The 27,691-nt window shown below is 47.6% G+C and overlaps 3 protein-coding genes across 5 annotated transcripts; 1 reads left to right on the top strand and 2 right to left on the bottom strand.

Annotated features, from left to right (window-relative positions):
* Positions 1–819: 819 nt before the first annotated feature.
* drap1 (DR1-associated protein 1 (negative cofactor 2 alpha)) lies at positions 820–6,938 on the bottom strand. Its single transcript, XM_035411742.1, has 7 exons — positions 6,801–6,938; positions 5,072–5,144; positions 4,606–4,699; positions 4,026–4,148; positions 3,676–3,760; positions 3,021–3,112; positions 820–2,799 (listed from the first exon to the last, which is right to left on the bottom strand). Exons 1-7 carry the CDS (start codon positions 6,840–6,842, stop codon positions 2,622–2,624), a joined length of 687 nt encoding a protein of 228 aa, XP_035267633.1. The 5' UTR covers positions 6,843–6,938; the 3' UTR covers positions 820–2,621.
* On the top strand, positions 6,906–10,150 carry c3h11orf68 (chromosome 3 C11orf68 homolog). 3 transcript variants are annotated; one of them, XM_035411740.1, is made up of 2 exons: positions 6,906–6,989; positions 8,597–10,126. In XM_035411740.1, exon 2 carries the CDS (start codon positions 8,624–8,626, stop codon positions 9,368–9,370), a length of 747 nt encoding a protein of 248 aa, XP_035267631.1. In that variant the 5' UTR covers positions 6,906–6,989; positions 8,597–8,623; the 3' UTR covers positions 9,371–10,126. The 3 variants fall into 3 exon arrangements, with proteins under 3 accessions (XP_035267631.1, XP_035267630.1, XP_035267632.1); XM_035411739.1 differs by lacking the exon at positions 6,906–6,989 and adding an exon at positions 7,203–7,358 and having other exon boundaries at positions 8,597–10,150; XM_035411741.1 differs by lacking the exon at positions 6,906–6,989 and adding an exon at positions 7,381–7,607 and having other exon boundaries at positions 8,597–10,150.
* Positions 10,151–11,090: 940 nt separating this feature from the next.
* On the bottom strand, positions 11,091–27,352 carry rela (v-rel avian reticuloendotheliosis viral oncogene homolog A). The gene is made up of 11 exons (XM_035410170.1): positions 27,092–27,352; positions 21,847–21,879; positions 20,957–21,093; positions 19,184–19,329; positions 17,851–17,942; positions 17,448–17,582; positions 17,054–17,158; positions 16,480–16,695; positions 15,882–15,959; positions 15,164–15,250; positions 11,091–14,505 (listed from the first exon to the last, which is right to left on the bottom strand). The coding sequence occupies exons 1-11, from the start codon at positions 27,102–27,104 to the stop codon at positions 13,637–13,639; spliced, it is 1,911 nt and encodes a 636-aa protein (XP_035266061.1). The 5' UTR covers positions 27,105–27,352; the 3' UTR covers positions 11,091–13,636.
* Positions 27,353–27,691: the final 339 nt, after the last annotated feature.

Raw genomic sequence — 27,691 nt, 5'->3', positions numbered from 1 at the left:
AAAAATAGAACTGACCCCAAAATGGCTTCATGGATTTGTATGCAATATTTTATGCATAACACTTCACAAGTGCCTTTCAGATTGGTTCAAAGCAAAATTATTTGTTGCTTTTTAAACTGGTGCTATATTTCAATAGTGCAGGGAGATTACATCATTTTGTAGTTTACAGTTTAAAGGCGCATGTTAGTCAAACCAATAATAATAAAAAAATATTGTATCACAGTGAGTTTAATGGATAAAACACTGGAATGTATTGCAGGGGCATCAACAGGAAATTAATTTCAGTTAACAATTGAAACATATTTTACAGGCTATGGCTCCAGACTTACACTACAAGTCCCATTGTGCAAAACTACAAGTATGTTTAAAACCATAGAAATTGGTTGCGCATTTACTGTACCACCTGCTATTGTTTAGCGAACTGTTTGAAAATGGAAACAAATGCTAAATATAACTGGTTATGATGGTCCGGGTCAAGTTATTATTTTAATAGACACTTAACAGACTGTGGCAGAAGCAGAAACAATCCTTTACGCCCTTTACAAATATCAACGTCGGAGTTCTGCTCTTTACCGTAATAACAAGTGTAAACGTGCACCATAATTGCTTCCCAGTCGCTACATACAGTACTTTAACTTTATCAATCACTTTTTTTTTTTCCAAAATCACTTCTTTAAAATTTATGTCGTAGGTGTATTTTGAGGGATACTTTCAGTGTTAAGCATTAACAAATATTTTCTAGGCATACTAATAAAATCAGATCTGTACATTTAAAACTTGTTTCGCCTACTGAGAAGGAAATGCATGTCAACAGACTGATATACTGAAACTTGAACTTTATTTCACTCATACAAAATAAAAAAAAGATGTTAAAAGTTTACAAACACCAAATTCACTCGCCTCTCATTAAACATTTAGATGTGAAGCAAAAATGGGATCTGCTCCACAGTTTCTCACTTTATACATTAAAACAGCTTAAAATAAACGGGGGGAAAAAGAATATTTATACTAAGGAGAAAACTATTACACCAACATGATTGGGGTAGGAAGCAAGAGGGGGAGGGGAGGTGGAAGGTGGTGGATAGTTCTGAATTCTGCAAAACAAAAAAACCTTGATTTCAGTAATCATTCCTCTCAGTGAAAACTAAAAAGTTTGCAAATAATGTCAAAAATAAGAACCGTGTGCCAGTTCTATTCCCTTTTTTTATATATATTGGAATATACTGCTTTAAAAACACAATGCAACATTGCGTAATTACTGTGAGTGGGCCAAGCAGTTTCTGGGCCAATGCACTGCACCTGTCAACTGCATCAAACGCCCTCTGTCCAACCGTAATGCAGCTTCTGCCATCGTCATAGCAGCTGGGCCATGTAAGCACACAGTGCTGTGTGGACACCCAAGCAAATGAGATGGGACTCACTTGGTGAGTCTTCGTTGGGTGTGGGGGGGGGGAGGGGGCGGGGCATAGGACTACATGGCACTGATTTAATACGGAAAGGTACACCTGTAATTCCTTTTGAACGTAACATCTGATGAAAATGTACACTTTTATCTCGATGGCCCCAATGGTGCACACGTGGGTGGAAATATTTTAAAATAAGGGGGGGGGGGGAATCAATACTAAAAAAAACAAATGCTACCAATGAAGGCAAACTACACTACTAAAGACTGCTCTGTGGTGACAACGTCACTTCTCATTTATAAAACATGACACAAAAGGAAAATGGGAAAGGTCTTCGATCGTAGATTGCCAGAGTTGTGACCTGCCACAAGGTGACCGCTCCCCTTCTCTGCCGTTCCCCCTAAAAAAAATGTCCTGAACAGTCGCATTTCATGGGTGGTGGCCAATCTACAGCATTAAAGGAGAACTATTTCTATAAAAAAAAAAAAAAAAAAAAAGAAAAAGGAAACCAGACACCTGAAGCTCTGAGGCTGCACAGAAGCAGGTGAGCTGGTCGCCCGCATCTCTCTGAGAAGGTTGGAGCATAACTGTACTGAGGATGTTTCACTGGTCACCTGCAACCTAGGCAACCAAGAGAGGAACTCTTTCCGGAAGCCCTCAAATCCCACCCAGTCCATACAGTACCAGAGCCCTTTTACTTTTCTGAAACGCCTAGCCGACATTACTGGAGAAAGAGGGCGAGTTTGAAAGGAACATAAAAAAAAAAAAAACTCAGATCAATTTTTCTCCACAAAAACAAATTCTTTTTAAAAATGATCGCACTACATTACATTGGCCCTAAGCCTGAAGTACATGTGCAGGGACCACCCGAGTACTATGCAATTCCATGTGCAATTAAACTGCGCTCAGGGTTCTACATAGAGTACACACATGCATACATGATACTAACATAGTAGCCGCACATGTCGCTGCAAGTGCAAGACCATTGTAATGTAGTGTACCCCCCCTCCCCAAAAAATAAACATAAAAAAATAAATCAAGAATGGTAAAACACATAATATACAAACTATTATTCACTGGCGATGGCGATGTCTGGCCACGCCTCCTTCTCTCCCGGTGGTGTAGGCTCCGCCTCCTCCCACGGTCCGAATGCAGTCAAATTAAAACAACCAACGTAAAGTGTAAAACAGCGTGGGGCGGGGGAGGGGGGGGGGGGAGCTATGAGTCATAGTCTTCGTCGTCATTGTCATCGTTGTGAGGCGGGGGGGCGGGCGGGGGCGGCGTGGACCCCATCAGGGAGGGGTGCGGGGCGAAGGACCCCAGAGACATGGCCAGGCCGCCCTGCCCGCTGACCGTGTGCAGGTACTGCGGGTGCACGTCCGGGCTGACGCCAGAGCTGGAATTGGCAGAGGAAGAGACAGGCTTGTTTTGACCACGGCGATGACACAAGCACCTCACCTGCATACCCCGTGGGCATCCCCCCCCTCCCTCCCCATCCCCATCCCCATCCCCTTCCCCATCCCCATCCCCATCCCCATCCCCATCCCCATCCCCATCCCCATCCCCAACCCCAACCCCATCCCCTTCCCCATCCCCATCCCCTTCCCCCGAACCTACCTCTGGAAACGGGAAGCGGGCTGCATGTTGGAGCTGGACCGTGACCCATCATCCTCCTCCTCCCCGTCCATCTCGCTGTCCTCCGAGTCGTCCTGAACACGGTCAACAAGCGGTCACTTTTACTCAGCACATGACCGCGTACCTCCCAAACCCCTGGGCTGATCCTGCCTATCAGCCTGCTTCTGGGGGGGCCACATTAGCTAAAGAGGTAGAGCAGGCGTCCGGCAGTCGGGGGAGCTGCCGGTTCGAACCCCGGCCCTCTGGGCAAAATAGCTGAAGTATCCTTGAGCGAGCCCTAACGCCTAATCCCAATGAGCTGGTTGGCGTCCATGGTTGTGATGTCATCTTATGTTAAGAAATTACAGAGAGAACCACCACTAATCGCGAAGCCTATTGGTAACCACGGCACCGATAGTGATTGACGGATGCTTTCAGGATATATACTTCTAAGACCCCCCGTGGAATGAGACCAGAAAGTAGCACCAATCGTCTGCGTTGCTGTCAGGTATATGCTTTGTGATTGGTGGAGCTCCTCACTGTTCTTTTTACGCATAAGGTGGCATCGTCTGCCGTAGTTTAACACCCCCTTCAGGTACTCTGAAGGTCGGTAAAAGCCCCAGAAGGTCTGGGACGTCCCGATAAGGGCAGGGCGCACCTCTTGCTCGGACTCCGTCCCCGACTGCTTCTTGTCCTTCCCCTTGGTGCCGCCGCCTCCGTTCTTCCGGCCCGGCTTTCGGCCTCTGGGGGAGAAGAGCGGAAACATCCCATCAGCCCCCGCCAGAAACGGCAAGACCCAGGGCGCGTAAACAAACCTCACACCCTCCCTCCCTCTCCCACTCAAGTGGAATGATCGTCTCGAGCACAGTTCCTGAACCCGCAAACGCGCACTCAGTCGGAAAACCAACGGTTCTGCAAAAAAGACTCCTAAACTGATCCTCAGGTCAATTTGATTTGGGTACAGCCCCCCCCCCCCCCCCCCCCCCCCCCCTCCTCCATTCCCCTCACCTGCGCGGGACCTTCTCGCCCCCCTCTGTGTGGTTGTCCTCGGCCTCCCCCTGCATGTCCGGCACTGCCGCCACCAGGTCCTTCAGAAAGTCGAACTGCTGCTCCAGCTCGATGCACTGCTTTCTGTAAGGACGGCAAAGCGGGGGGAAAAACGCCCATCTTTGCACTGAGAAGGGAATGGCTGCGCTGGCCTGGGTCCTGTTCACTAAGACGCTACCTCCACAAACAGGCACCTTTAGGCCACACTGCATGACCAAATCTTTGAGGAACATATGCTACCACCACTCTCGTACAACTGCCTCTCTGACGGACAGCTTCAGTCTACAGGCCCACAGAGTTCAAATGGCCTGTGCAGAATACACACTTCACAGACCTACCACCATGCCCTCTACAATATCACACATCAGCACATGCACTACTGCCACAGCTCAAACACAGATTCAAAAAAACAGCACTCCCTAAACCTGCACCCACATACATGCACACACAAACATAGACACACACAAACACACAACCATATACACAAGAAACACACAACGCACAACCATACAGAGACATACACACTCAAACTCAATCTTACAGATGTGATGTCGTCATGGTCTTTGCATTCCGTGACTGCGTGACTTGACAGGCTTTTGTCAGAAGGGATTCCAGGAAGAGTTCGAGGGCCCGTGCTGGCGTTCACGTTAAGGGGAACAGATATTCGGTGCATATTCCTACGTTACTTTCTAGCCTAGAGAACACATTGCAGTTAATTAATGATACCGTGTTCTCAGCTCTCATGGTCGTCCTGGTTTCTAAACAGGCCAATCAAGGTGGGTGCAAGCCTGCACGTGCTCAGCTAAATAATAAGGATATTGTGCATATTCCTAAAAACGGCAAAATTCCTTGAACATGAGTAATTAATACCAAGCATTAGGCATTACTAGATCACAAATAATGCAGTCACGCCGAAAACACGCAAAAGGCATAATGCGAGCAAAGAATTTGGTAAAGCAGGCGGTATGACGAACAAGAAACGCTTATCAGCCGTTTGTAAAGTATACAGATGATGACGGGAACTGGTGCTGCAACTTTTCCAATCTCTTCATCCGTCTGCATGATTTTCTTTATTCTTGCCTGGACAGAGAAGGGGGAGACCAACTGGTTAGTCATAGCCACCCCCGTTCCATGCAATCACTAAAAAAGCACAATCCATTTACGAGGATTGACCCGAGTTCTTCTGTATCCTCACATTTGACTCCATGGCTTTCAGCGCTTTTATTTCGACTGCACAAACCAATAACAATCAGGACATTTGCCGGTTAATGGCCTATATAGTAAAATAATTCGAATGAATGAACCCGGGAGCACGAGAATTCGCGTAAGCCTGTTTTAAAATACGAGTGACATTATATTTCACTACGTAGCAAAGTTACCGAGTTACTTTATTAAATAATGGCAAATCCATAACGCCTTCTAAAACAATTTCACGCCTGCCTGCAACAGCACACAGACAACCTTAAAATGACATGAAGCACAAAAATGGATGTCGAAGCCGAGCCTTAGAGTGTTTTCCATTTTCGGAAAGCTAGCTGCTATGTTCATTAGCAACAGTGTCTTTAAGTAGGGGTGATTTGTCACTGCCCACACCTAAAGAGATTTCCATATGTTGTAATTTCAGCACTATTGCCAGCAGTGAATGGTTGAATGTGTGCTACTTTGCTATAGCACAAGCACAGTAACCCCAAATGGCGTAACTGGTAGCTAGTTAGCTAATGACTGCTAAAATCAGCAGGCTAGGTCGATGTACTTGCTCATTGGTGGCACTTTAGATGGCCAGTAACAATACTAAGCAGGCGAGATATCAAAATCAGGCGGCTTTAAATTCATGTAAATTTACCGATCTAATTCCCAACAGTCCTTCCAAAAACAGTTTGTTTGCATGACAGTGCTAACTAGCAATCTAACAAACTCCGAACCAGCGGGATAGCTAGCTAATCCCATTATGTAGCCAATGTTACAAGAACAAAACAGAAAGCTAGCTTTGCGAATGTAGCCGAGTTGACGTGCTACATTGAGCCCTTTCACGACTAGCTAACATTGGCTGTCTAACATTAGCTAGCTAGATAACAAGACTTGTTTTGTCAGGTTTAGTTATGGGAAATTAACTAGCTTTCAACCCAGTAAGCCAGCATCACAATGGTAATGAAATTGGGTACAAGCATAGCTAACGTTAGCTAGCAATATGTTTCTGACACTTTCTATTCAGATAAGTTGGCCAGCAAGCTACAAATTGAATGTTTTGTATAAATGTTCAATTACAGTCGAACCTTTTTGTTCATTGTAATTTCCACACAACGAAAGGCCATGTTTTCTACTAGTTGTAATGTTAATGGAAAATTCCCCATCAACACCAAGTAGCTACCAATACCAATCTAGTTTACTCCAACTAGTGCTAGCAATTTTTCATTTTAGCTAAGCCAGCTTGCTAAGTTGAAAACTTTTTAAAATACCAAGTTTTTCAGAGTGCAACGGAACCGGTTTGACCGCCATGGAAAGTCCCACGATTTGGTTTTTTTATTTTTATTTTGAACGTGACTCGCTTAGCTATCAAGGACGATTCATGTTTCCAACAGCACCATTTAACACCAAAAGGCCCGGCAAACGTCTTAATAGAGCCCGTGGCTCTGAGGTGGACAGCTAGCTAACAGTAGCTCAACTAGGCCCGAGTGCTATGCCCATCCAAGATAATGTTTCTCACGTCTAAAAGTGTGTGCGTTTCCGCTTACTCACCGGAGGAAATCTGGCGTTGTATTTCTTTTTTTTACTCGGCATTTTTCATACAAAAAATACTTATTTTCTGAAGATTTACGCTTTTATTGTTATTATTTCCCCGTGTCTTCGGACACAGTCCCAAGCAGCGACGCCTCCTCTCGGGCAGTTTCGGGGGACACCGCGGGATCTCGTCTCGTCGTTCGACAGGTTTGGATATTTCTCTGTACCAGTCGGATTGGACAGGAGTAGAACAATCAGTAACGACAGGACCCAAATGCTACTCTCCTTATAGTATCCAAATGATGATCCATTTCGTTTTGTAACTTACCATGAATATCGAGCAAATTATTAAACGTTCAAAAGTTTATGGGGTTTTTTTTGTTGGTTTTTTAAAAATTAAATAAAGTTAATGCGTGTGTATTCTTATGTTTACGGTAAAGTCTATCCTTATGTTCCAGATTCAGGTTTAAATAAAGTTTATTTTAAAAATGAAGACGTACTAATGCTAGACTAACATGAAATCAAGTATAGAAATTTAGATATGAATGTAGTACGAGAGTGAGCCACCGCAACGCTGTAAGTAGCTATGGCCTAGTATCGTTAGCCGGTTTTGAAAAGCGGACAGAATCGTATCTTTAGCTTGGGTTTGCCTGGTGGCTAATGTTAGCCAGCCATAGAAATGTTTCGAAGAGAATGTGGCCTTGGGTTTTGGTGATAACATTATCTTAGATTGTTGATATTTAATAGAGAAATGTAACAGTGAGCTAATTCCTAGCTAACTTGCCGACTTCGTAGTTTGCCCAACACTTCGCAAACATAGCTAATGTAAGTTAGGACTTTGTTGTGAGAAATCGAACGTATGTTAGTTAACATTTGGCTATTAGCTAGCTAGTCTAGCTAACTATACTGAATATCTAACGAGCAAAATCTTTAAGTTAAAATTTAGGCAACTGCGGGCTGTGGGAGATGGGCCAGAAACGGGTGGTTAGCTAGTTCGTTGTTAACGCTCGCAAGACATTTTCTGCTATTTTAAATGTAACATGTGGTTTATCTAATCTGTTTAGCCTCTATAGCCAGGTAGTGCTTAAGTAACGTCAGACTAGACCCAAAATGAAAAAATGTCATCTTATGAAAATAAGCTTTCCATGCTGTCACGCGTTGGTAGCAAACAAAAATTGGACGTGGGCAGTTGGTACTTTTCCTCTCTTCACGTTAGGCCGTCCAATCGTGATCAGAAAATTTAGCAACACATTTTATACGTTTAACAATTGATTGACCCAAACTACTTATCAGTACACTAAACAATTGAGAAAAAATCGTTTTGATTCTTGCTGTATTTTAAAACGTATATTCTCTCCGATTGTTCTTTATCATGTTCAAATAAATAGGACATTGAAGGAAGGCACCCGATAGTCTACATAAGTTCACAGCAAGTAAATGCCAAACTCGTAATCAGTACTCGAAGGAGTAATGATTTACGTTACATTGTATCAATCGAACACGATGAAGTACTGTAATGAAATGAGTTACCAGTTGAGTTTTATTGGCGAAAAAAACGTTAGTTTTTTCTCACTCCATAGGTGTCACGTACACTTACTGTATTTAATCACTTTTTTTTAATAACCATTTTTTATTATTATTGATGTCCCAACCATGGTTATCTAGGTCCAAAGGTCACGTAGTTAACCACTCTGTGTAAAATGCAAGCTTCTAATCTGCCTGATTGTAGACCTTGGTGTATGCATGTCTCGGCTTCTCCTGTCGGTGGAGTTAAGCTGAGCTCCCTCTAGCGACTATAAACAGTTTATTTTCAGTCTGATAGAAGTCCACGTGCAGACAAGATGAAGGAGGAGGCTGGTGCAGAGGGAGAGATGGAGAACGCGGAGCCCCTTTCGGCCGAGAAGTACGCCGCCGAGGCACTGGCGGCCGACATGGACCCGTGGATCGTGTTCGACTCGTGCAAGACCCCCAGGGCCGAATTCGAGGGCTGGCTGGAGTCCAACCGGCCCTCCCAGGTGAGCCGGTACAGGGACGAGGAGGGGGGGACGGGCCCCGTGGGGTGGATCGCCGTGCTGGGCCCGGACCACTGCCCCAGCATGGGGAACGTGACTGGCCTGCAGGAGAGCTGGGAGCGGCTCCAGGCCAGCGGGAGGCCCGTCAGCTTCCAGACGGTGAAGGAGCTGGCGCTCAACCACAGCGTGCTGATGGGCAAATGGCTCATGTACCTGGACACGGGCTTCAAGGTGGACCACGCCTGGGAGTGCATCGCCCGGGCCGTCCTGGACGGGAAGATCTGCTCGGCCAAGGTCAGCCCCCGCGACCCCAAGCCGGACAGCAGGCACGTCATCTGCGTCTACAACCATGCCTTCACCGAGGAGGACCAGGTCGTGAGGCTGGACGCGGCCATCCGCGCAGCCGGCGTCAAGTGCCCGCTCTCCTACAAGCCCGACGTCTACACGTACCTGGGCATCTACCGCAACAACCGCTGGAAGCTCTGCCCCACCATCTACGAGAGCAAGTTCGACCTGGAGTGTGTGCCTCGCCGCTCCCACATCGTCAACAAAGTCACCGGCGCGGAGGTGACATAAGATGGCGTCGGGGGCGGCGGCGTCGTGGTGGTGGGATCGGACGGACGGACAGGACGGACGCTGAATAACGGCACGGTTTGTGAACGTTCACTCGTGCGGACGCGTTTTTTCTCTCTCGTATTTGTTCCGTTTGTGCCACTACAAAAAAAAAAAAAAAAAAAAGTAGTACGGAAACCTGCGTGCTTCCGATTTCACTACCAGGAATTACACTGGATCCTAGCTTCCGCTGCACGAGCCAGCCTTATACCTGCTTAGTGAGGAACCTGGTGCATAAACTACAACAAAAAAAAAAAAAAAACTGAATGGAAAATAGTCAAACTGTCAGCTGCCCGCGATTGGCTCTGGCCTTTAGGATATTGCCGGGGTTGAGATTTTGTTCATGGTCACACTTGTCACTGGAAAAATAACGGCACTGACCAAGTTGAAAGACTTCAGCTGTGTGAGCTGGGACAGCCGGAAATGAGGAGAGGCTGGGTTTCGCCCTGGTCACAAGGTTTCAGTGTGGAGACAAGGACAGCCATTTTATTTCCACACATCCATCCTGAGCTACAGCCCGGCAAATAATCAGTTTACAAAAAAAAAAAAAAACACACACACAGCAGAAACAGACATTTAAGGGCTGTAACAATGGTTTCCTTTGCTCAGAAATGAGCTGACGTTTTTGTTATTTTATACGCAAACATAATTTTGTTTTCTGTGTTATATTCTATACACCTGTCCTATACGTTTGCCAAATAAAAGCAAATTTGGAAACCAGCTCTTGAATAAATTGCTCAATTTTTACATCATTCTGCACATAGGTGTGTGTGCATGTTTTTATCAGGACCAATAACCCATGCAGACAGAGAGGTGTTTTCACATTCAAGGAAAATGTTATTTTGGGAAGGGACTTGGGGATTTCCACCCCAAAACAGGGGAAGGGACTGGGGATTTCCACACAAAAAAGCCAAAGAGGTAAAGGGTGTAGACATCCATGCCTGGATTCAGAATGGAAAAAGTTTCATGTTACAAATTATTTAACACTGTGGGAAGTACCTGGAGCCAGCTGAGTATCTTACAGGATCTCCACACACAACACATGCTTACATCAGATGGTCTGCATGGGGCACCTGGATTAAATGAATGTCTATACAAGCAGAGATCACATCACTGAAAACAAATGACATATTAAATCTGTTTTTCAAACCAACTCACGTCTCCCTTTCATGGGAAAAAAAAAAAAAAATGAAATCTGGCCCTTCACTAAAATATAATCCACTGCCGCTAACACCACCCCCCCCCCCCCCCACCCCCATTCAATTCCAAAATTAATCGCATGCAGCAAATGAGCGCTTTGCAAATGACACACAAATCCTCTAAAATACCCACCAGACCTGGAAGTGCCTCTCCTGCAGCCACAGCTAGGGCTGTTACCTCAAGCTGAAAGGGACCAAGATTAAGAGATGGGGGGGGGGGGTGTGGTCATCCAGTTGTTGATTCCCCTCCCTCCATCCCCCCTCCCCCCCCCCCCAGATCAACAACACAAAATAAGTTTACAATGAACAATTCAAATGGAATCAGTACTTGTTTGGTCTATATATTTAGGTTTAATATGTATATATGCATAGCCATTTTGCACAAAATATCCACATAGATTTGTTTCCCAGAAAAGATAATGGGGGGCCAAATGTGTTTACCAACATCTGAAGGAGGAAGCAGACGCAGATTTTTGTTTTAGCAGATGTTACCATGGTTACTGCACAATCCCCAAAAATATATTTCCTGTGGCAACAACGGTAGAAACAAGTTCTGCAATTTTCAAAGCTGCAGACCCATAAATTGACCGTGAGATGGGTAGGAGCCGATGAGCAAATAAATAACTGTGACATATAGTCCCAAACAGTAATAAAAATAATGTCCAGGCAGAAGTTTCTGTTTATTTTCAGTATGCGTATTGAACAGTCTCAAGTCAATGCAACGTCAGTGTGTTTACTACCATGATGTTCGTACTGGATTTTTATTTACTTCGGTGTTGTGTGTGAATGTATTTGTGAAAATATAAAGTGTGTGCTTGCGTACAGATTATGCGTACAACCGTTACTGAGAATAAAGGCACATCATAGCGAAGTCATTTACAATGTTTCTGTGCTGCCGTATGGCAAGTGACAATAAGGACACAATAAAAGACATGAAGGCATCAAACTTGAGCCACTTGAGAACTTGTGGTATACACAACTATCTGACAAGTTGCTAGAAACTGGCTACATCTGCTCATTTCATCTGGAGTAATGCCACTTGCAGAACTAATCCTGTTTTGTTTTTTTGTCTGGACCGCAACAGCGGGGCCAGCCCTACAAACGTGAATGTCTGACTGAGTGAGTGACGAAGTTACACCATTGGTCGGCCGAGTTATAAAGTTACACCATTGGTCGGCTGGATGAAGTGTGTTAGGTCCAGCCATATACTAGGTTTTGACCTGGTCTTGTTAATCAGCTAACAAGCGGGTGTTTTTGAAATTAAAATCCTCATAAAGAAATGAGACAACAAAGTATAGAGACGGACACACAAGTAAAAACAAAGATACTGTACAAATGTACACTGGGTGGGAACTCAACACCAGCCACCAGCCAAATTCTGGTAATATTTATCTGGCTGGTAACAGTCTACTCTTGCCAGCTCCTTAGGTAACCACCCATCACTTGGAGGACCTGTTCAGTTCTAAATGCCTAGTTGTCCATTAAAACAGTTAACTTGGCTGGTGAATATTGGGATGCGTCAGCCACTGTGGCCAGTGGACAAAAAAAAAGTTAGCTTCCTGCCCTGAACTCCAGCTCATAGCCGTTCAGGGAAACGAGACACAGCATTTCATGCAGTGTCAGGAAATAGCCACCGACTGCACAAGAGAAGATTGGGGATGTCACGTTTCTCTTCGTTTCCCTTTCAGGGAACCAATTTTCCGCCATGCAAGCAGTCTGAAACAAGTTCCGCTCAGTAAACTGTACACTGGGGTTGCTCATCTCTAGTCCTGGAGGGAAACAGTGCCCACACAGTTTTGGTTCCCACCAGGCACTTTGACTAACCAAACAACGGGCTCTACCGAGCCTGCTTGACTTTCCTACCCAGCCTGGAAGACTGGAGACTGGAAGAGAGGTGGGGAACTGGTGGAACCGCTCCAGGGCTGGAGGTGAGCCATCCCTCTTTTTTCACTGCTACAACTTTAGCCGGTAAGTAAGGCACACTAGTCTTTCCCCTGAAGAGAGTCTGCTGTGAACTGCTGGCCCTCTCTCTACTAGCTATTCAACTGCCCTACTGCCCCCTGCCATTCTGGGAGGAACAGGAAGTCCAAACACTCCCCGCTGCTGAATGGAACAGCACCAGTATATTGGACTGGGATCCACACCTCGCCCCAAAATGAGGGAATTGTTCCACCACACTTCTGCAGGCAGGACTTGTGAGGCTGTCTGCAACACAGCAAGCTTCTCTTGAGTTACCTCAGTATGTCCAAAAGGGAACAAAGAATCAGATCAGCAATAATGAGACCAAAACTGTATTTTGCTGTGGATTTTCTTCACGGTTTCTTTCCAGCACGTTCACATCCAAGGTTCTCGAACCCACGGTACGGACCGAACAGTTGCAACTTCGTCCTGTGACCCTGAAGACACTTCTTGGCAAGGCTGCTTTATAGGGGGTCAGGATTTTCCAGTGGAGACATTTAACAAGATGTGCGCTGTGGAGCATCTTCTTCTGTAGACACACTGAAATACAGTGGGGTCCTGGACAGTAACGTACAGTCATGATACAACAAAAGCAAGTTTACAGTTGTCCAGTTGCTTTGAATAAAAAGTACTTCCTTCAGTCTAGCCCCGCCCACTTTTTTCTTTTTCTTTTTTTTCCTGGGCGGTGTGCATTGCATATTCATATTTGACAACATTTATAAAAACACTTACGTGGGCATGACCTCTCTGGCTTTCAGCAGACTCCAGATACATGTATGGCCCTGTTAAAACAGGGTCCCCCCCCCCCCCCCCACTATATACAAATTCCTGTTTAATATGCCCCGGCATAGCTTGGGAGGTCCTGAGCAAACCCACACCTATAACAAGGAGAAACGAACCCCTCGTCTGAAAAGTCTCAAACCTTCCCCATTTTGACTGTTTGTTGCCTGAGCCCCTCCAGCACCATGGCAACAACAGCATGACCAGAACTGCTGGGGGAGGACAGAGGGGGAGGGGGGAACACATTGGGGCAGCTCAGTTTGGCCAACGAAGAAGCAGGGAGTAGGCGGGGTTAAGTGTGGTGTCCGGGCATGAAGCTGGGCGGGGTGCCGCAGTTCAGAAGGGACATGAGGCGGTCCTCGTCCAGGTCGTCCAGGTCGTCGAGGACCGGGGGGTTGCTCGCCGCGGCCATGGGGACCTCCATCATGCCCTCGTTCTGCAGCAGGCTCATGATGCTGTTGGGGTAATTCATCCACGTGCCCCCGCAGACGTGGTTGTTGGCGGACAGGTCGGGGGGCTCGTGAGCGGAACTGTCGGAGGCTGAGGAGGACTGGGCCATGGGGCAGGACCCCCCGGCGTTGCCCAGACCATCCCCCGCCATGCCGCTCTGGCCCAGCAGGGCCTGGAAGGCCTCGGTGTCGATGCTGTCCAGATTGCCGGACACGTGGGCGTCCCTCAGGCAGGGGAACTCGGCCAGCTCTTCGTCGCCCAGCGCGTGGTCTGTCCTGAACCGCGCCCCCGACCCAATCGCCCCGAAGGCGGACCCGGGCTCCGAGTGGACGGCGGCCTCGGGAACTCCCGCCCCGACTCCGCCTCCTCCGCCTCCTCCTGCACCTCCTCCTGCTCCGTCAGCAGCGCCCAGCTTGGACCCCGTTTCCTGGCTGCTGGAGAAGGGGAAGTTGAACCCGAACAGGTCGGACAGGTTCACGGTGCGGAAGTCTTGGGAGGGGGCTGCCGCGGAAGGGGCGGGGCCGGGGGCGGAGAGGCTGGTCACCGTGGAGGCCGTCGGCTGGGAGTCCAGAGCGAGGCCGCCGCGGAACTGCCAGGGTTCCGAGACGGGGACCGCCTCCGGCTTGGGCGGGGCGGAGAACAACTGGCCCGGCTGCTGGCCAAAAAACGGCGAGGGTTTGACTGGAGCCACCGGAGCCACAGGGTGTACCACTGCAAGGGACAAAACAAACAGAGCCCACTGAGTGCCCAGTACAAACGCAGGGCACCCGCTCAGTGCCCAGTACAAACGCAGGGCACTCACTGAGTGCCCAGTACAAACGCAGGGCACTCACTGAGTGCCCAGTACAAACACAGGGCACCCCCTGAGTGCCCAGTGCAAACGCAGGGCCTGAGTGCCCAGTGCAAACGCAGGGCACTCACTGAGTGCCCAGTACAAACACAGGGCACCCCCTGAGTGCCCAGTGCAAACACAGGGCCTGAGTGCCCAGTACAAACGCAGGGCACCCGCTCAGTGCCCAGTACAAACACAGGGCACTCACTGAGTGCCCAGTGCAAACGCGGGGTACCCGCTCAGTGCCCAGTACAAACACAGGGCACTCACTGAGTGCCCAGTACAAACGCGGGGCACTTTGCATTCAACACTGACGTTACAAAATGCCCTTCACGTGTCACTTCTTGCAGCAAAATGAAACGAAAAACTCTTCATATTTGTGTTTTGATTGTCCACGTTCATACCAGGGCTGAGAAATGCTTTAGCAACTGCACAAGGGAGACAATGACAGTGTTAGTTCGACTTCTGCGTGTGCGTTTTAGTGCAAAGCCTGAACTTCCAAAAAAAGATCAATCTACTTGTGGATCGCTGGCTTACCAGGCTGCACCCGAGCGGCTGGGGGTTTGGAAGCAGGCACTGTTCTCCTGGCCGCGGGGAATGGTCTCCTCTCTCCAGACACAGGCCCTGAAATTCCCCCCCGGCCCGTTAGACCAGACCCACTGAAGCAGCGGCAACCAACCTTGTTCCTAGGAATCTACCACCCGGAAGCTTTTCATTTCAACACTAATTTGGCACACCTGACTCTTTCATTAATTGGCAGCTCAACGAGATCTCTAGCTGTTGAATGAGGTGTGGCTTTGTTAGGGTTGGAGTGAAAACCTGCAGGACGGTGGATCTCTAGAAACAGGGTTGGTTACCACTGCACTGCATGAACCATTCCTGCTGCTCCAGTTTCCCATTTTCACTGAAAAGTAGAGATTCGGCAGGAGACCCAAAAGGGGTTTCATCTGCAAGGACTACTGTTGTTTTTCAGATTTATCTGTACTCGCTATGATCATTTACACACTACATTACCAAAGCATTTAACTCTAATCAACCTTCATCGATATAACATTAAAACTTTCTATACGTTGTTTTAGTTGCGTATTAACACCATTGCTTCGCTTAATTACATCAGGTTTGTCCACAGAACAACGGTCAGGTATTCATCACCTGAATCACTCATCATCTGCTGAAGCAGAACCCCTAGACTAGCAAACTACCCACACAAACAGCAAAACGGAACAAAAAACAGCCAAGCTAAGGGGACACTCACCTGGCATGCTGTTTCCCAGCTTCAGGTTCTGGAACATTCCCTCAGTGCGCTTCCTCTTCTCCATCAGTCTGTACTCATCTGTGGGGAGACAGAGGCGAGATCAGCGCCCAGAGTCACACCGCAGACCAGACGCTGCACAGCTGCCGCGTGACCGGCTTCCCTATGTTCCTTTTTTTAAAATATCGTTAGTTCCGTCTCTTCTGCAGCTGAGGTTCGGTATTTTACCATCTGCCAGCTTTTATATTATTTTTAAATTAAAATTTAAAAAAAGTATGCATGAAGGGTTGTGGTTGAAGGCAAACATTTAGTGAAGCAACACAAACCAGAAACACTGCAAACCTCCTGTTCCTAACCCAACCAAAACCTCCTGTTCCTAACCCAACCAAAACCTCCTGTTCCTGACCCAACCAAAACCTCTGGTTCCTAACCCAACCAAAACCTCCTGTTCCTAACCCAACCAAAACGTCCTAGTTGGGGAGGAACAGAGGAATGGAGGAATGCTCGAGTTGACCATCTGGAACATTCTAATCACATATATGTGACCTGACGCCTGAGAGGGGGTTAATCCAGCCAATCGGACGCGAGGGCGGGCACACACCTTGGTCGGCAGGCAGGTACTGGAAGTCCACGGGCTCGCTGACCTCGCGATCGGACGGCCTGCGCAGCTGCATCTTCACCCGCACGGGCTCCGTGAGGTGGGGGTCACTGTAGGGGGGCGTGCGGAAGACGATGGCCACCTGCCGGTGGACGTCCGCCTGGGAGAAGGACCCTTTCCCCTCCCAGGAGTCCAGGTAGAAGCGCACCTCGATGTCCTCTGGAGGAGGAGGGGGGATAGCAGTCAGTGTACCAGAGACAAGCCATTATCTGTACAGAGGAACCATCCCCTTTGCTTTCTGACAATTATGGCAGGTTCTCACCCAACAGTGCATCTGCAGCTGGCTTGACTTTGTTTCTTTTAAAACTCCCAGTAAAAAAGACTGAGTGAAAGACAGAGGGAGGGGGGGGAGAGAGAGAGTGAGAGAGAGAGAGAGAGACAGAGACAGAGTGAGATAGAGAGACAGTAAGAGAGAGGGAGAGATAGAGAAAGGGGGGAGAGGGAGAGAGAGGCAGAGACTGAGGGGAGAGACGGACAGATATACAGTGAGATAGACTGGCAGAGGGTAGCGACAGACCTTTCTGCACTTTGTCACACAGAAGGAAGATTTCATCGCCGCCCCTGCAGCTCCCGGAGTTCTTGTTCACCCGACAGATCTTCAGCTCGGCGGTGTTGGGAGCCCCTGAGGGGAGAAGAGGAGCAGAGGGAAGCGTTTACCCCCAGCATGACCCCCTCCCCCCCTCACCATTACACCATGTACGTGTGTGCTGCAGACTCACGGTTGTCGTATAGGGGCTGGGAGTGAAAGTGTGAGTGTGTGAGTGTGTGCGCGTGCGTGTGTGCGTATGTGTGTGAGTGTGTATGTGCTGCAGACTCACGGTTGTCGTATATGGGCTGGGAGTGAAAGTGTGAGTGTGTGTGCGTGCGTGTGTATGTGTGTGAGTGTGCGTGTGTATGTGCTGCAGACTCACGGTTGTCGTATATGGGCTGGGACACCACAGGCTCCAGGGGGCAGATCTCCCCCGTGGGCAGGGAGATGGAGGCCTGGAAGCAGAGCCGCACCGCGTTCAGGTCGTACTCCTCCGCCCACACCTCCGCCTCAGAAACTGCAGGGAGAAACGCACGCACACAGGGACACACGCGCACGCACGCACACACACACATGCGCACGCACACACACACACATGCGCACGCACACGCACATAGACACACACACACACACACACACACACACAGGGGCACACACGCGCACACACACACACAGGTCAACAGACATAAAAGCTGAAGAGAGCAAAATACAGTGTATTGACTCAAGTGGTAAAGCATGACTCCAGCGAGCTGTGTGCCACAGCCAGAACGGCGTGCAGTACTCACTGTTGTAGGGATTGTTGTGCGTCTGCAACCTGCAGGAAATGGCCTCGGCCACATCTTTCTTCTTCACGCACTGAATGCCCAGATTCTGAAAGCTGCGTGCAGAGAGCGAAACGGCCAGCAGAGGGCGCTTCAGTCAAAACACAGGAAGCCGCGACGCTGGGCTCAGTGTTAGCCGCTGTCTTGGAGCCCCCACAATGCAGCAGTGCTTTTCACAGCCCTCTTCATTTACACCACTTGTGTTCTCAACGGAGACAGAGCTTAAAACTTTAAGGGGTTCAATCGGGTCAAGAATGTCCATCTGCTCTGGGCTTCTCTGCAATGCACCCTTGTTAATGGTGTTACATTAAATAAAGTTTTATTGACCGACTGGGAGGGTAGAGGTAATTAAATCAAATATAAAATTATTTTGCCAGAAAAAAGCCATAAATGTTTAACATGTATTTGTATGCATGAATGTATGCATGTACATGCTTACTGCCAAATAACTTTTGTCTTTAAATATAGCCATACCCTTTTTTGCAGCTTTTCTGCATAGCTGTTCACACCAGTTGCCACCATTTCTTTCATTTTATTTCCTCATTTGATGGAACATCAAGGACCACGATGGAAATAAGTCCAGGACTTTTTTGTGTTATCCCTGACAATTTCTCACATGCAAGTCTTTTGATACATGTGTTTTAATTTTGTCAAATAAACTAAACTCATTTTTTTTGTTTTTGTTTTTTTTGGCCCAGCGCACATACCAGCATGTTTGTACCTTGTCTTGAGACGAAATAAATGGTAGCGATGCCATTGCCATGTTCAAACTCTTGCGATATTATTATGTTCTCATGAGCAAACCCAGACTTTGAGCACCAAAGCTTTCCTCCATAATGCAGTAAGCACATCCCGCCTTGTTCACTTCCCCAAGAAACAGACTCGCAGTTCACACTTGATGTTCACATTTCACACTCTTCAGTCATACATGAATCATTATAGGCTGCCCATGCCCATATTCAAATCATTAATTTTTGCATCTGATGGTGCTGTTTTTTCATTTTTCTTTTTTGTTGCATGTTCTATCCTGTTATCACACAGCTTCAACAATTGTGATTTTGAAGAGCACAGCCTCAAAGCGATCTACGTAAACACTGACCCCTCCAGTGGCCATATGCCTTCCGGAGGAAATCCCATATATACAGACTCTCCTCTACATCTTTGTGGTTTCATTTGATTATGCACGTCCTTGTATGTTTGTGTCAGCGTCGGATGGACAGAATCGCGCACACACAAACACTTTCAGGCACTTTCTCACGTTTGTTTTCACGCACACACACACACAGTTCTAGCGTACCTGTGCACGCGTCTGTCCTGCAGATCGGCCTCGTAGTAACCGTGCTTACAGTCCTTGCCAACGAGCTCGTGGGGGTGTGGCTTGTAGGGAGGAGTTTTGGTGACCAGGGAAATGCGCACGCGGAGTGGGCCACTGTAGTTGTGGACCTGTTTACGGGAGAGGAGAGGGTAATGAACTGGAACTACCAGCATTAACTCCACACTGCAGCCGAAGATCAGAGTGTATATTCAGGGTGGTGTGTGCGACTGAAGAATCACTGGCCTCATTGTGCAGTGCGTTGTGATTGGAGGATCAGTGTCCTCACAGTGTAGAGCGTGGTTTGCGATTGGAGGATCACTGTACTCACAGTGAACAGTGTGGTGTGTGATTGGAGGATCAGTGTTCTCACAGTGTAGAGTGTGGTGTGTGATTGGAGGATAACTGTCCTCACATTGTAGAGTGTGGTGTGTGATTGGAGGATCACTGTCCTCACAGTGTATAGTGCGGTGTGTGATTGGAGGATCAGTGTTCTCACAGTGAACAGTGTGGTGTGTGATTACATTACATTACATTATACATTACATTGGATTGGAGGATAACTGTCCCCACAGTGTAGAGTGTGGTGTGTGATTGGAGGATAACTGTCCTCACAGTGTAGAGTGTGGTGTGTGATTGGAGGATAACTGTCCTCACAGTGTAGAGTGTGGTGTGTGATTGGAGGATAACTGTCCTCACAGTGTAGAGTGTGGTGTGTGATTGGAGGATCACGGTCCTCACAGTGAACAGTGTGGTGTGTGATTGGAGGATCACTGTCCTCAGTGTAGACTGTGGTGTGTGATTGGAGGATCAGTGTTCTCACAGTGTAGAGTGTGGTGTGTGATTGGAGGATAACTGTCCTCACAGTGTAGAGTGTGGTGTGTGATTGGAGGATAACTGTCCTCACAGTGAACAGTGTGGTGTGTGATTGGAGGATCACTGTCCTCACAATGTAGAGTGTGGTGTGTGATTGGAGGATCACGGTCCTCACAGTGTATAGTGCGGTGTGTGATTGGAGGATAACTGTCCTCAGTGTAGAGTGTGGTGTGTGATTGGAGGATAACTGTCCCCACAGTGTATAGTGTGGTGTGTGATTGGAGGATCACTGTCCTCACAGTGTAGAGTGTGGTGTGTGATTGGAGGATCAGTGTTCTCACAGTGAACAGTGTGGTGTGTGATTGGAGGATAACTGTCCTCACAGTGAACAGTGTGGTGTGTGATTGGAGGATCAGTGTTCTCACAGTGTAGAGTGTGGTGTGTGATTGGAGGGTAAATGTCCTCACAGTTCAGAGTGTGATAAGTGATTGGAGGATCAGTGTTCTCACAGTGAACAGTGTGGTGTGTGATTGGAGGATAACTATCCTCACAGTGTAGAGTGTGGTGTGTGATTGGAGGATCACTGTCCCCACAGTGTAGAGTGTGGTGTGTGATTGGATAATCGCTGTCCTCACAGTGAACAGTGTGGTGTGTGATTGGAGGATAACTGTCTTCCGTGTAGAGTGTGGTGTGTGATTTGAGGATAACTGTCCCCACAGTGTAGAGTGTGGTGTGTGATTGGATAATCGCTGTCCTCACAGTGAACAGAGTGGTGTGTGATTGGAGGATAACTGTCCTCACAGTGTAGAGTGTGGTGTGTGATTGGAGGATAACTGTCCTCACAGTGTAGAGTGTTGTGTGTGATGTGAGCATCTATTGCTTTGCAGCACGGTGTGAAGTCTGTGTTTGTCCCAGCGTAAAAGCCGCCGTCCGCGCTCTCACCTTGATGGCGGGGTGCGTCTTGGTCGTGTCGTTGCTCTTCTCGCCCGGGATGCTACCCGCTGACCGGCCCTCACACTTGTACCTGAAGCGCATGCCCCTCTGCTTGGGCTGCTCTATGATCTCCAGGTAAGGGTTCCCTGTGGAGACATCACAGCCCGGCTCACTCACCGGTCCTACCGTCAACCCCGCCAAAGGAACGGGAACCGAGGCAGAGTCCCAAACAGCCTCCTAACCGCTGCGTCCTCAAAGTACGTACTTGTCCACTCTCCACTAAACATAATGCCTATGGTTTAGTGCACACTATTTAGTATGTGATGGGCAGTATGCAAAAAAATATCCTCCATACTATTTTCCAACTGTACTGCGGAAGCGTCGTAAGACGTGCCACCCCTGTAGTAAAAAGGCCCCGCCTCTTATGGGACCTCCTAAAAAGTATGGTTTACTTCCTGAAAAGTGTGCTCCCAAATACACTCAGTGAAACCCCGGATATAATCGTATCATCCGGGGATTTTAAGGACACTACAGTTAGAGAAATTTTTATCTGCTTAACCTTCTCATCCAGTGTACTCAACACATAAACTCAATAGTAGGCAAGTAAGCAGGTTTTTTTTTGGACATGGCCCTAGAGCTGATTTCTGACACAAAAACCCAGGGATAGAGTCTGCCTGGACACTCAAACGCAAGTGGTCTGCTCTCGGTAGATCCAACCAAGTATCAGCCAAGAGCCTCCTCGCTCCACGTTAACGTTACAGATCCTAGAATTACAAAGGCTTCCTTAACGAATCCTCTTCATCACCTGATCCGTCAAGCTCATTAAAAAATGCAAACAATTTGAACATCTATTTTTTCATGCTGTCACTGCCTTTCAGAGAACATGGAATTCTTCTTACCTTGGTTCATAGCTGGACCCCATCCAAATATACCTACAGGCACAGAGGGCAAAGACAGTATTTCAGAAATGCAGTGAGACAAAACCCTCAGGATAACCCAACATTCAAAATGCAAAAATGAACAAAAATCACTAGCAGGCTTCTACTGGTGAATCGGTCAATACCAATGCTAATGGTCCCGTGGCTAACTTTCTTAATGCACAAAACACTTGCCATCACCTGTATGTTTCATGTAGAACAGACAATAGATGAACTACGACCTTCAGCATCAGATATCATCAAAAAGTTGACCCGACAAAAGTCTGTTTGATCAACTGAAATCACATCACACCCATAGCTTTGTCTGGCGTGCTTTCCTTGTCCGTTAGAGTTGTGCTTCTATTAATGGTAAGCATTTCGCCAGACATAGGGGAAGTCCCAGCGGCCGAAAGCGTTCACAACCGCCGTCCAGCTTGCGGATATAAAGCTTCCCAGGTCAAGCGCTTGCGCAATATAAACACAGACCTGTGGTAGAAACCGAGAGGAAAAAAAAAAACCCTACGTTACCTAGGGGGTTCGGCCAAGTGGAATTCCTGCAAACTGCAAACCCAAGTTCAACAAACTTTCTTATCGGGAACGGAGTGGACTTGATAACAAGCAGAATGAGCCAGGGCTCGGCGGTCGGCTCCCGAAAAAAAAAAGATCCTGCGCAGCACGTAGCCTACCGCATGCAGGCCGGGAGTGGCCGGAGCTCCGCCGAGCTAGCAGGACGCCGCCGCCGCAGCGCGCGCTTGCCGGGAGCGGCCGTCCTCGTCACGCCAGGCGAGGCCAGCTCAGAGCGCCGCGCGGAGGGGAAGAAGTGCCCGGGGGCCCGCGCCGTGGCGGGCGAGCGTCGAATCATCTCAAACCAGCCGCGCTGCCGAGCCAATCCCTCGGGGGCGGAGTCACATTACTAGGTTTTCCAGTTGTGCCACAATTCCCACAAATATTTTTAAAACAAACAAAAAAAAAACAAAAACAAAACAACATCCATAGCTCAGATTTCTTCTCAGGTAAAAAAAAAAAAGAAAATGGTTACACATATTTCACTGGAAAAGGCAGGGCTGCCATCGGGGGGGGGACAAATGGGTATATTGTCCCAGAGCCTGCAGGAGGGGGGCCCCGATGGCCTGTGAAATTGTGGTGAATATTACTGAGTAAAACACACTGAGGAGAGTTTGTGCCAGGCCCACGAATTTCACTCAGCAGCCCTGGGGTAAAGGCGCCATTCTGGTGCAAGGAAGCACTGCCCACACTCGCCCGCTTGCCCCCGCCCCACTGTTTGTTATGCAGCCCGCAATCGGTGCCCAGGACAGTCGGTGCCCAGGCCTTTAGGACGATGCCCGATTAGCTCTCGTGCCACCCAGGGACAACTTCCGTCAGCAGGGACGATAGCGTCTCATCACGCATCATTGACTCCTGCCGTTTGATTGGTTGTCCCCAGGTCCGCCTGTTAAGCTCCTCCCACTCGTGGTCAGTGCAAGCCCGACTCGCGAACTGTGCAGTGACGGGGAGAGGTGGCTGTGGGCAGAGCCCATGCTCGTCTGCAACCTCCCGAATGGACACAGCTTGTGCCAGCGAGCCAAAAAAATATGACTGGGCCTTCCAAATGCGTGAAAAGGGGGTAAAGCGTTTTTTAAAACGGAAAAAAATGCACATTTCTTATCATAATATTAGGTCACCTCGCTCTCACTCTGCTCCAGCTTCTCTCCCCCTCTCTTTTTCATTTCGGTTTCAAAACAGCTCCTCTTCGGTTGCTGAGTCATGACCAAACTTGCACCCAGGTCTCAGACGGGAAACGGAGATCCTGAGCCAGCCGCGACGGTGAGAACCAGCCTCTGTCCTGCTAAAGCCACAAACACTGATGCCGTGCAAACACGTAGAGCCCAACAAACAATCCCTCGCATATCATCCCTAAAAGGGTCAGATGGGACGGTTCACCAGGAGGGACCCGAATGAGCTTCTATTGACTTGATTCACAGACGGGCTGCAGGGACGCCACCTCACTTGGCAGCTATGCAAACAGACCTGGCCCAAAAAGGCACGTGTGCCCGCCACCATTTCCTAGACCGAGACAATGCAGGCGCCATGACCCGGGTCAAACTTAAGCTGCGGGTGTGTCACTCACTCGACCGGCATGCGTGACTGGCTTCCAGCTCCCCAATCCCTCTGTTGACTACACCAATCACCAGTCTTTGATAAGAGCTCAGGACATTGCTGGGAACACTGGCTATTGGCTGCTGGATGGGAAACGGGATTGGGGGTGGGGGGGGGGGGGGGGGGGGGTTCAGGAGAGCAGCCACCGTTCTGCACTCCCAGCCCAGATGTTTCCTCCATCCTTCTGGAACACAACAACTGCTGCCATGACCATGCTCTGCACCCCCAAAAGTGGTGCAACCCTAAAAGGCTCTACTTACTCTCAACCTCACCGTTTTCCTCTCAAATCTAAAATTATACATGTTAAAGAACCTTATGATCAATCTGACAGCAATTTGAAATGATTTACCACCCAAACTGAAGGTTATTACTTACTGGTTAAAAATAACTAGTTACTTGAAAGAAAAAGGGAAGAACAGTGAAAACAAAAATAATAATAATAATAACAATTAAAATCAAACAGGTAGTGCTCGTATAGAGTGCCACAGTTTGTAGTCCTAAAACCGGGAAGTGTTAGTATTTTTGAGCCATGGGTTCTCTCGGCAGATTTCCAATGCTTTATCCCCCCCACAGAGATTTTGATTTCTGCATAAAATAAGGCCTGTAGTTGACATAAGGTTAATGTATACACCCATTAATGTCTAAACCATAAATTTTTAAAGGAGCTGTGTGTTTCAAGCTAGCTATACGTTGCTAACACGTCGCTCTGTGGAAACCACAACAAAGGTTGCATTCTTGCAACGACTTAGCAACTCTTAGCAAAGCACATACCAGCTTCGAACTTCCAGATTGAGAGATTGGTGTGGTGTGTGATTTATGGCACAAGATAAAACGTGAAACTCTCTTAAGCTTATGTTAACCAGGGATCTCATTTTCTGCAGAAATCTAAATCCCTGTGGGAGAAGATCATTGGAAATCTGCCGAGGGAACCCACGGCAGAAGAAACTTCCGTACAACAACGCGTCATCACTGCGGCACTCCCTTATTGGCTGTAATTACGAAACTAGCTTTTCACCCACTGGCGCCACTAGTGGTAAAACTGTTTAATTACAGCCTGCGAGTTAGTCAAGAGATGTGACCAGCAAACAAACTGCTCCTTCCAAAACAAGCATTCAGTGACTGCGCTGCGCCTCCAGCATCCAACACCGATCACAACATGCCCTTTGTGGACATTTGCAGATGTGAATATTTGTATGAATCATCCCGAGATTATTCTCTCACAGCCACATAACTTTCAGTTTCAAAACAACTCCCCATTTTGTGGGAGGGAATAAGATAATTTCCCCTCAATGTAATGACAAACGCACTGGTCGCTAAACCCAACAAATGTAACAAACAGAAATGGATGTAACACTCCGCAGGGATTTGAGCAATTTGTGATTTTACCACAAGATGGGTACCATTCCACAAGCTGGTGGTCTCCACACAACGCACTAACCTGCCTCAAGAATAACCTTGATTACACATTCACATAGACTACGCATGCCCAACGGTAGCTGTGTACAGAAAGAACTCAAGTTCACATTCTGCAGCCCATACCAATCATGTCGTCAAATGGACCCATGGGGCAACATAGCTCAGGAGGTAAGTGCGGTTGTCTGGCAGTCGGAGGATTGCCGGTTCGATCCCCCGCCCTGGGCGTGTCAAAGTGTCCCTGAGCAAGACACCTAGTCCCTAATTGCTCCCAATGAGCTGATTGGTACCTTGCGTGGCAGCCTTTCACCGTTGGTGTGAGAGTGTGTGTGAATGGGTGAATGAGAGGCATCAATTTTAAAGCGCTTTGGATAAAAGCGCTATATAAATGCAGTCCATTTACCATGTCGACGATAGCCAAACAGTGCAAGAACAGAGTGAGGGAAATCAGCCCACGTTACAAAGACACACCCACACATTTCACTACGCATTTTACTTTCAGTTTGAGGTTTTAACTTGCCACATATTAGCTCATCTTTGTGACAGATGCATACAAATCCACTGAACTGTATACAGTGCCAATCAGGAAATAGCTTCAGCCGCCAGAGGCAAATGCAATAGTAATCCAACAATGACGCTGGTGCACACTGGAAAGCTGTAGAAGCACATTTATAACACAAGATACAAGCATACTTTGCCCATTAAATGCGGGGCATACACTGCTGGTTGCACCTCGAGGTGACTAAGAAGAAGCGATTCCAATCATTTTATTCTATGAAACAGTGAAACTGGGACGTCAATCCAATCAGTGACCTCAGTGTGACCCAGCATCAAACAGAGCGATAATAACCTACATGAACAGGTTGATCTTAGTTGTCAGAAGAGTGCTCGCGTCGCAGTTGGACTCACGTGCCACTGCCAAATTAACATCGAAGTCGTAAACAGTACACAAGGCCGATATTAAACGTGTTTAACCTGGTTTGCAGGACAATGATTGTTCTGTACTTAGTGACTCGTCACATGTAACATTGTATGAATAATGTCAGGTACTCTGAATTGAAACATGAATATCTGAAAAGGCATACCATTAATCTGATGTCATCAGACATAGGACAAAAATCATGTGTCGACAAAAGCAAGTTATTTGGCAAGGGTCACGGCTAATGCATTTAAAGACGGAGAACAGCGAGAGGAATGTACGGGCTAGTAACTTCGAGCGTTTTACTTTGTAGCTGGTTATTTAACTAGACGATAGACACCAAGTTGCAGTTCGTGCTTAGGAAATGAACAAGGCCTCCGAGTACAGTGTTGCAGTTTTTCGATGTATGTGTTCCCGAGTTGCATCTTGAATCGGCGCCAGCTATGATGGCGTGAAGAACAATAATTATCTGCGCAATACTTCACAGCTAACGTTAATCAAGCAGATAACTAAGCAAACTAGCTAACATAGCCGAGCTGTATAATACTACTTCCGACCATAAATCGAGGTCTCCATTAATTGTGCAGCTCTGCTGTGGGTGTACTCGTTCCATGAAAACGTGGGGGATTTCCCTGTGGCAAAAACAAGTAGCCTGCTAGCTATCAAGCTAAAACAAAATGAAATCAGCCACTTCAATTTAGCAAGTTAGCTTGAGCAGTTCTAGCTGGAATAACTTACCACTACTAGCCATCTTTTTTCTACTCCAAATTCGACCTCGAGTCACGATTGACCGGAGCAACTCTCTTCCGTGTGTTCTGTATAAATTAGTTTACTCTTCGTTCTCGGTTTGCGGCAGTTTGTTTTCGTGTCTTCCTCCAGCGTGAAGAAGTTTGTAGGCTACTCTCGCTTTCGGCTCCCCCGCCCCTCTTCGCAGACCAGAGTCTGCGATTGTGACGACAGCACAGTTTCACCGAAGAGCTCTGGTTCCACCCCTGCAAAAAGTGCGGAAATACCCAATTGACGTAATTTAAAGAAACAGGGAGAGCGTAGTGCTCATGAACTGTTTCCACGGTGGACGCTCGCTGCGGTGCAATATTTACTGTACAATCAAAACAAAAGATCAGGCGGATCATGCAGACAAGTGGAATGGTCTTCTTGGAATTCTTTCACGTATCGAAATCACGGAAAGCTTCATATTCCTAAACAGGAAGCTATCGCTTGCGACAGTGAACGTATTGTAGTGTTCCTTGCTGTAAATGAATGCATTCCAGTGGTTGGCAGACAGGAGCTTTGAGTGACAAGGCAGAACCTGCAAACGTGAGCAACATTCCCTCCAGT

The sequence above is a fragment of the Anguilla anguilla genome, chromosome 3 (assembly GCF_013347855.1).
Source record: "Anguilla anguilla isolate fAngAng1 chromosome 3, fAngAng1.pri, whole genome shotgun sequence".
Lineage (NCBI taxonomy): Eukaryota > Metazoa > Chordata > Actinopteri > Anguilliformes > Anguillidae > Anguilla > Anguilla anguilla.
This window is presented reverse-complemented; position numbering and strand designations above follow the sequence as displayed.

Bases quoted from the DNA above. Each gene is read 5' to 3' on its own strand.
- drap1 (XM_035411742.1), bottom strand. From the start codon at position 6,842: ATGCCGAGTAAAAAAAAGAAATACAACGCCAGATTTCCTCCG. The intron at 5,145-6,800 runs GTGAGTAAGCGG...TTCTCTGTCCAG, and splicing joins ACAACGCCAGATTTCCTCCG to GCAAGAATAAAGAAAATCAT. The intron at 2,800-3,020 runs GTAGGTTCGGGG...TGCCAATTCCAG, and splicing joins CCCGCTTCCCGTTTCCAGAG to CTCTGGCGTCAGCCCGGACG.
- c3h11orf68 (XM_035411739.1), top strand. From the start codon at position 8,624: ATGAAGGAGGAGGCTGGTGCAGAGGGAGAGATGGAGAACGCGGAGCCC.
- rela (XM_035410170.1), bottom strand. The intron at 17,583-17,850 runs GTGAGTACTGCA...TTCTCCCTGCAG, and splicing joins GCACAACAATCCCTACAACA to TTTCTGAGGCGGAGGTGTGG. The intron at 15,251-15,881 runs GTGAGTGTCCCC...GGGGAATTTCAG, and splicing joins GCTGGGAAACAGCATGCCAG to GGCCTGTGTCTGGAGAGAGG.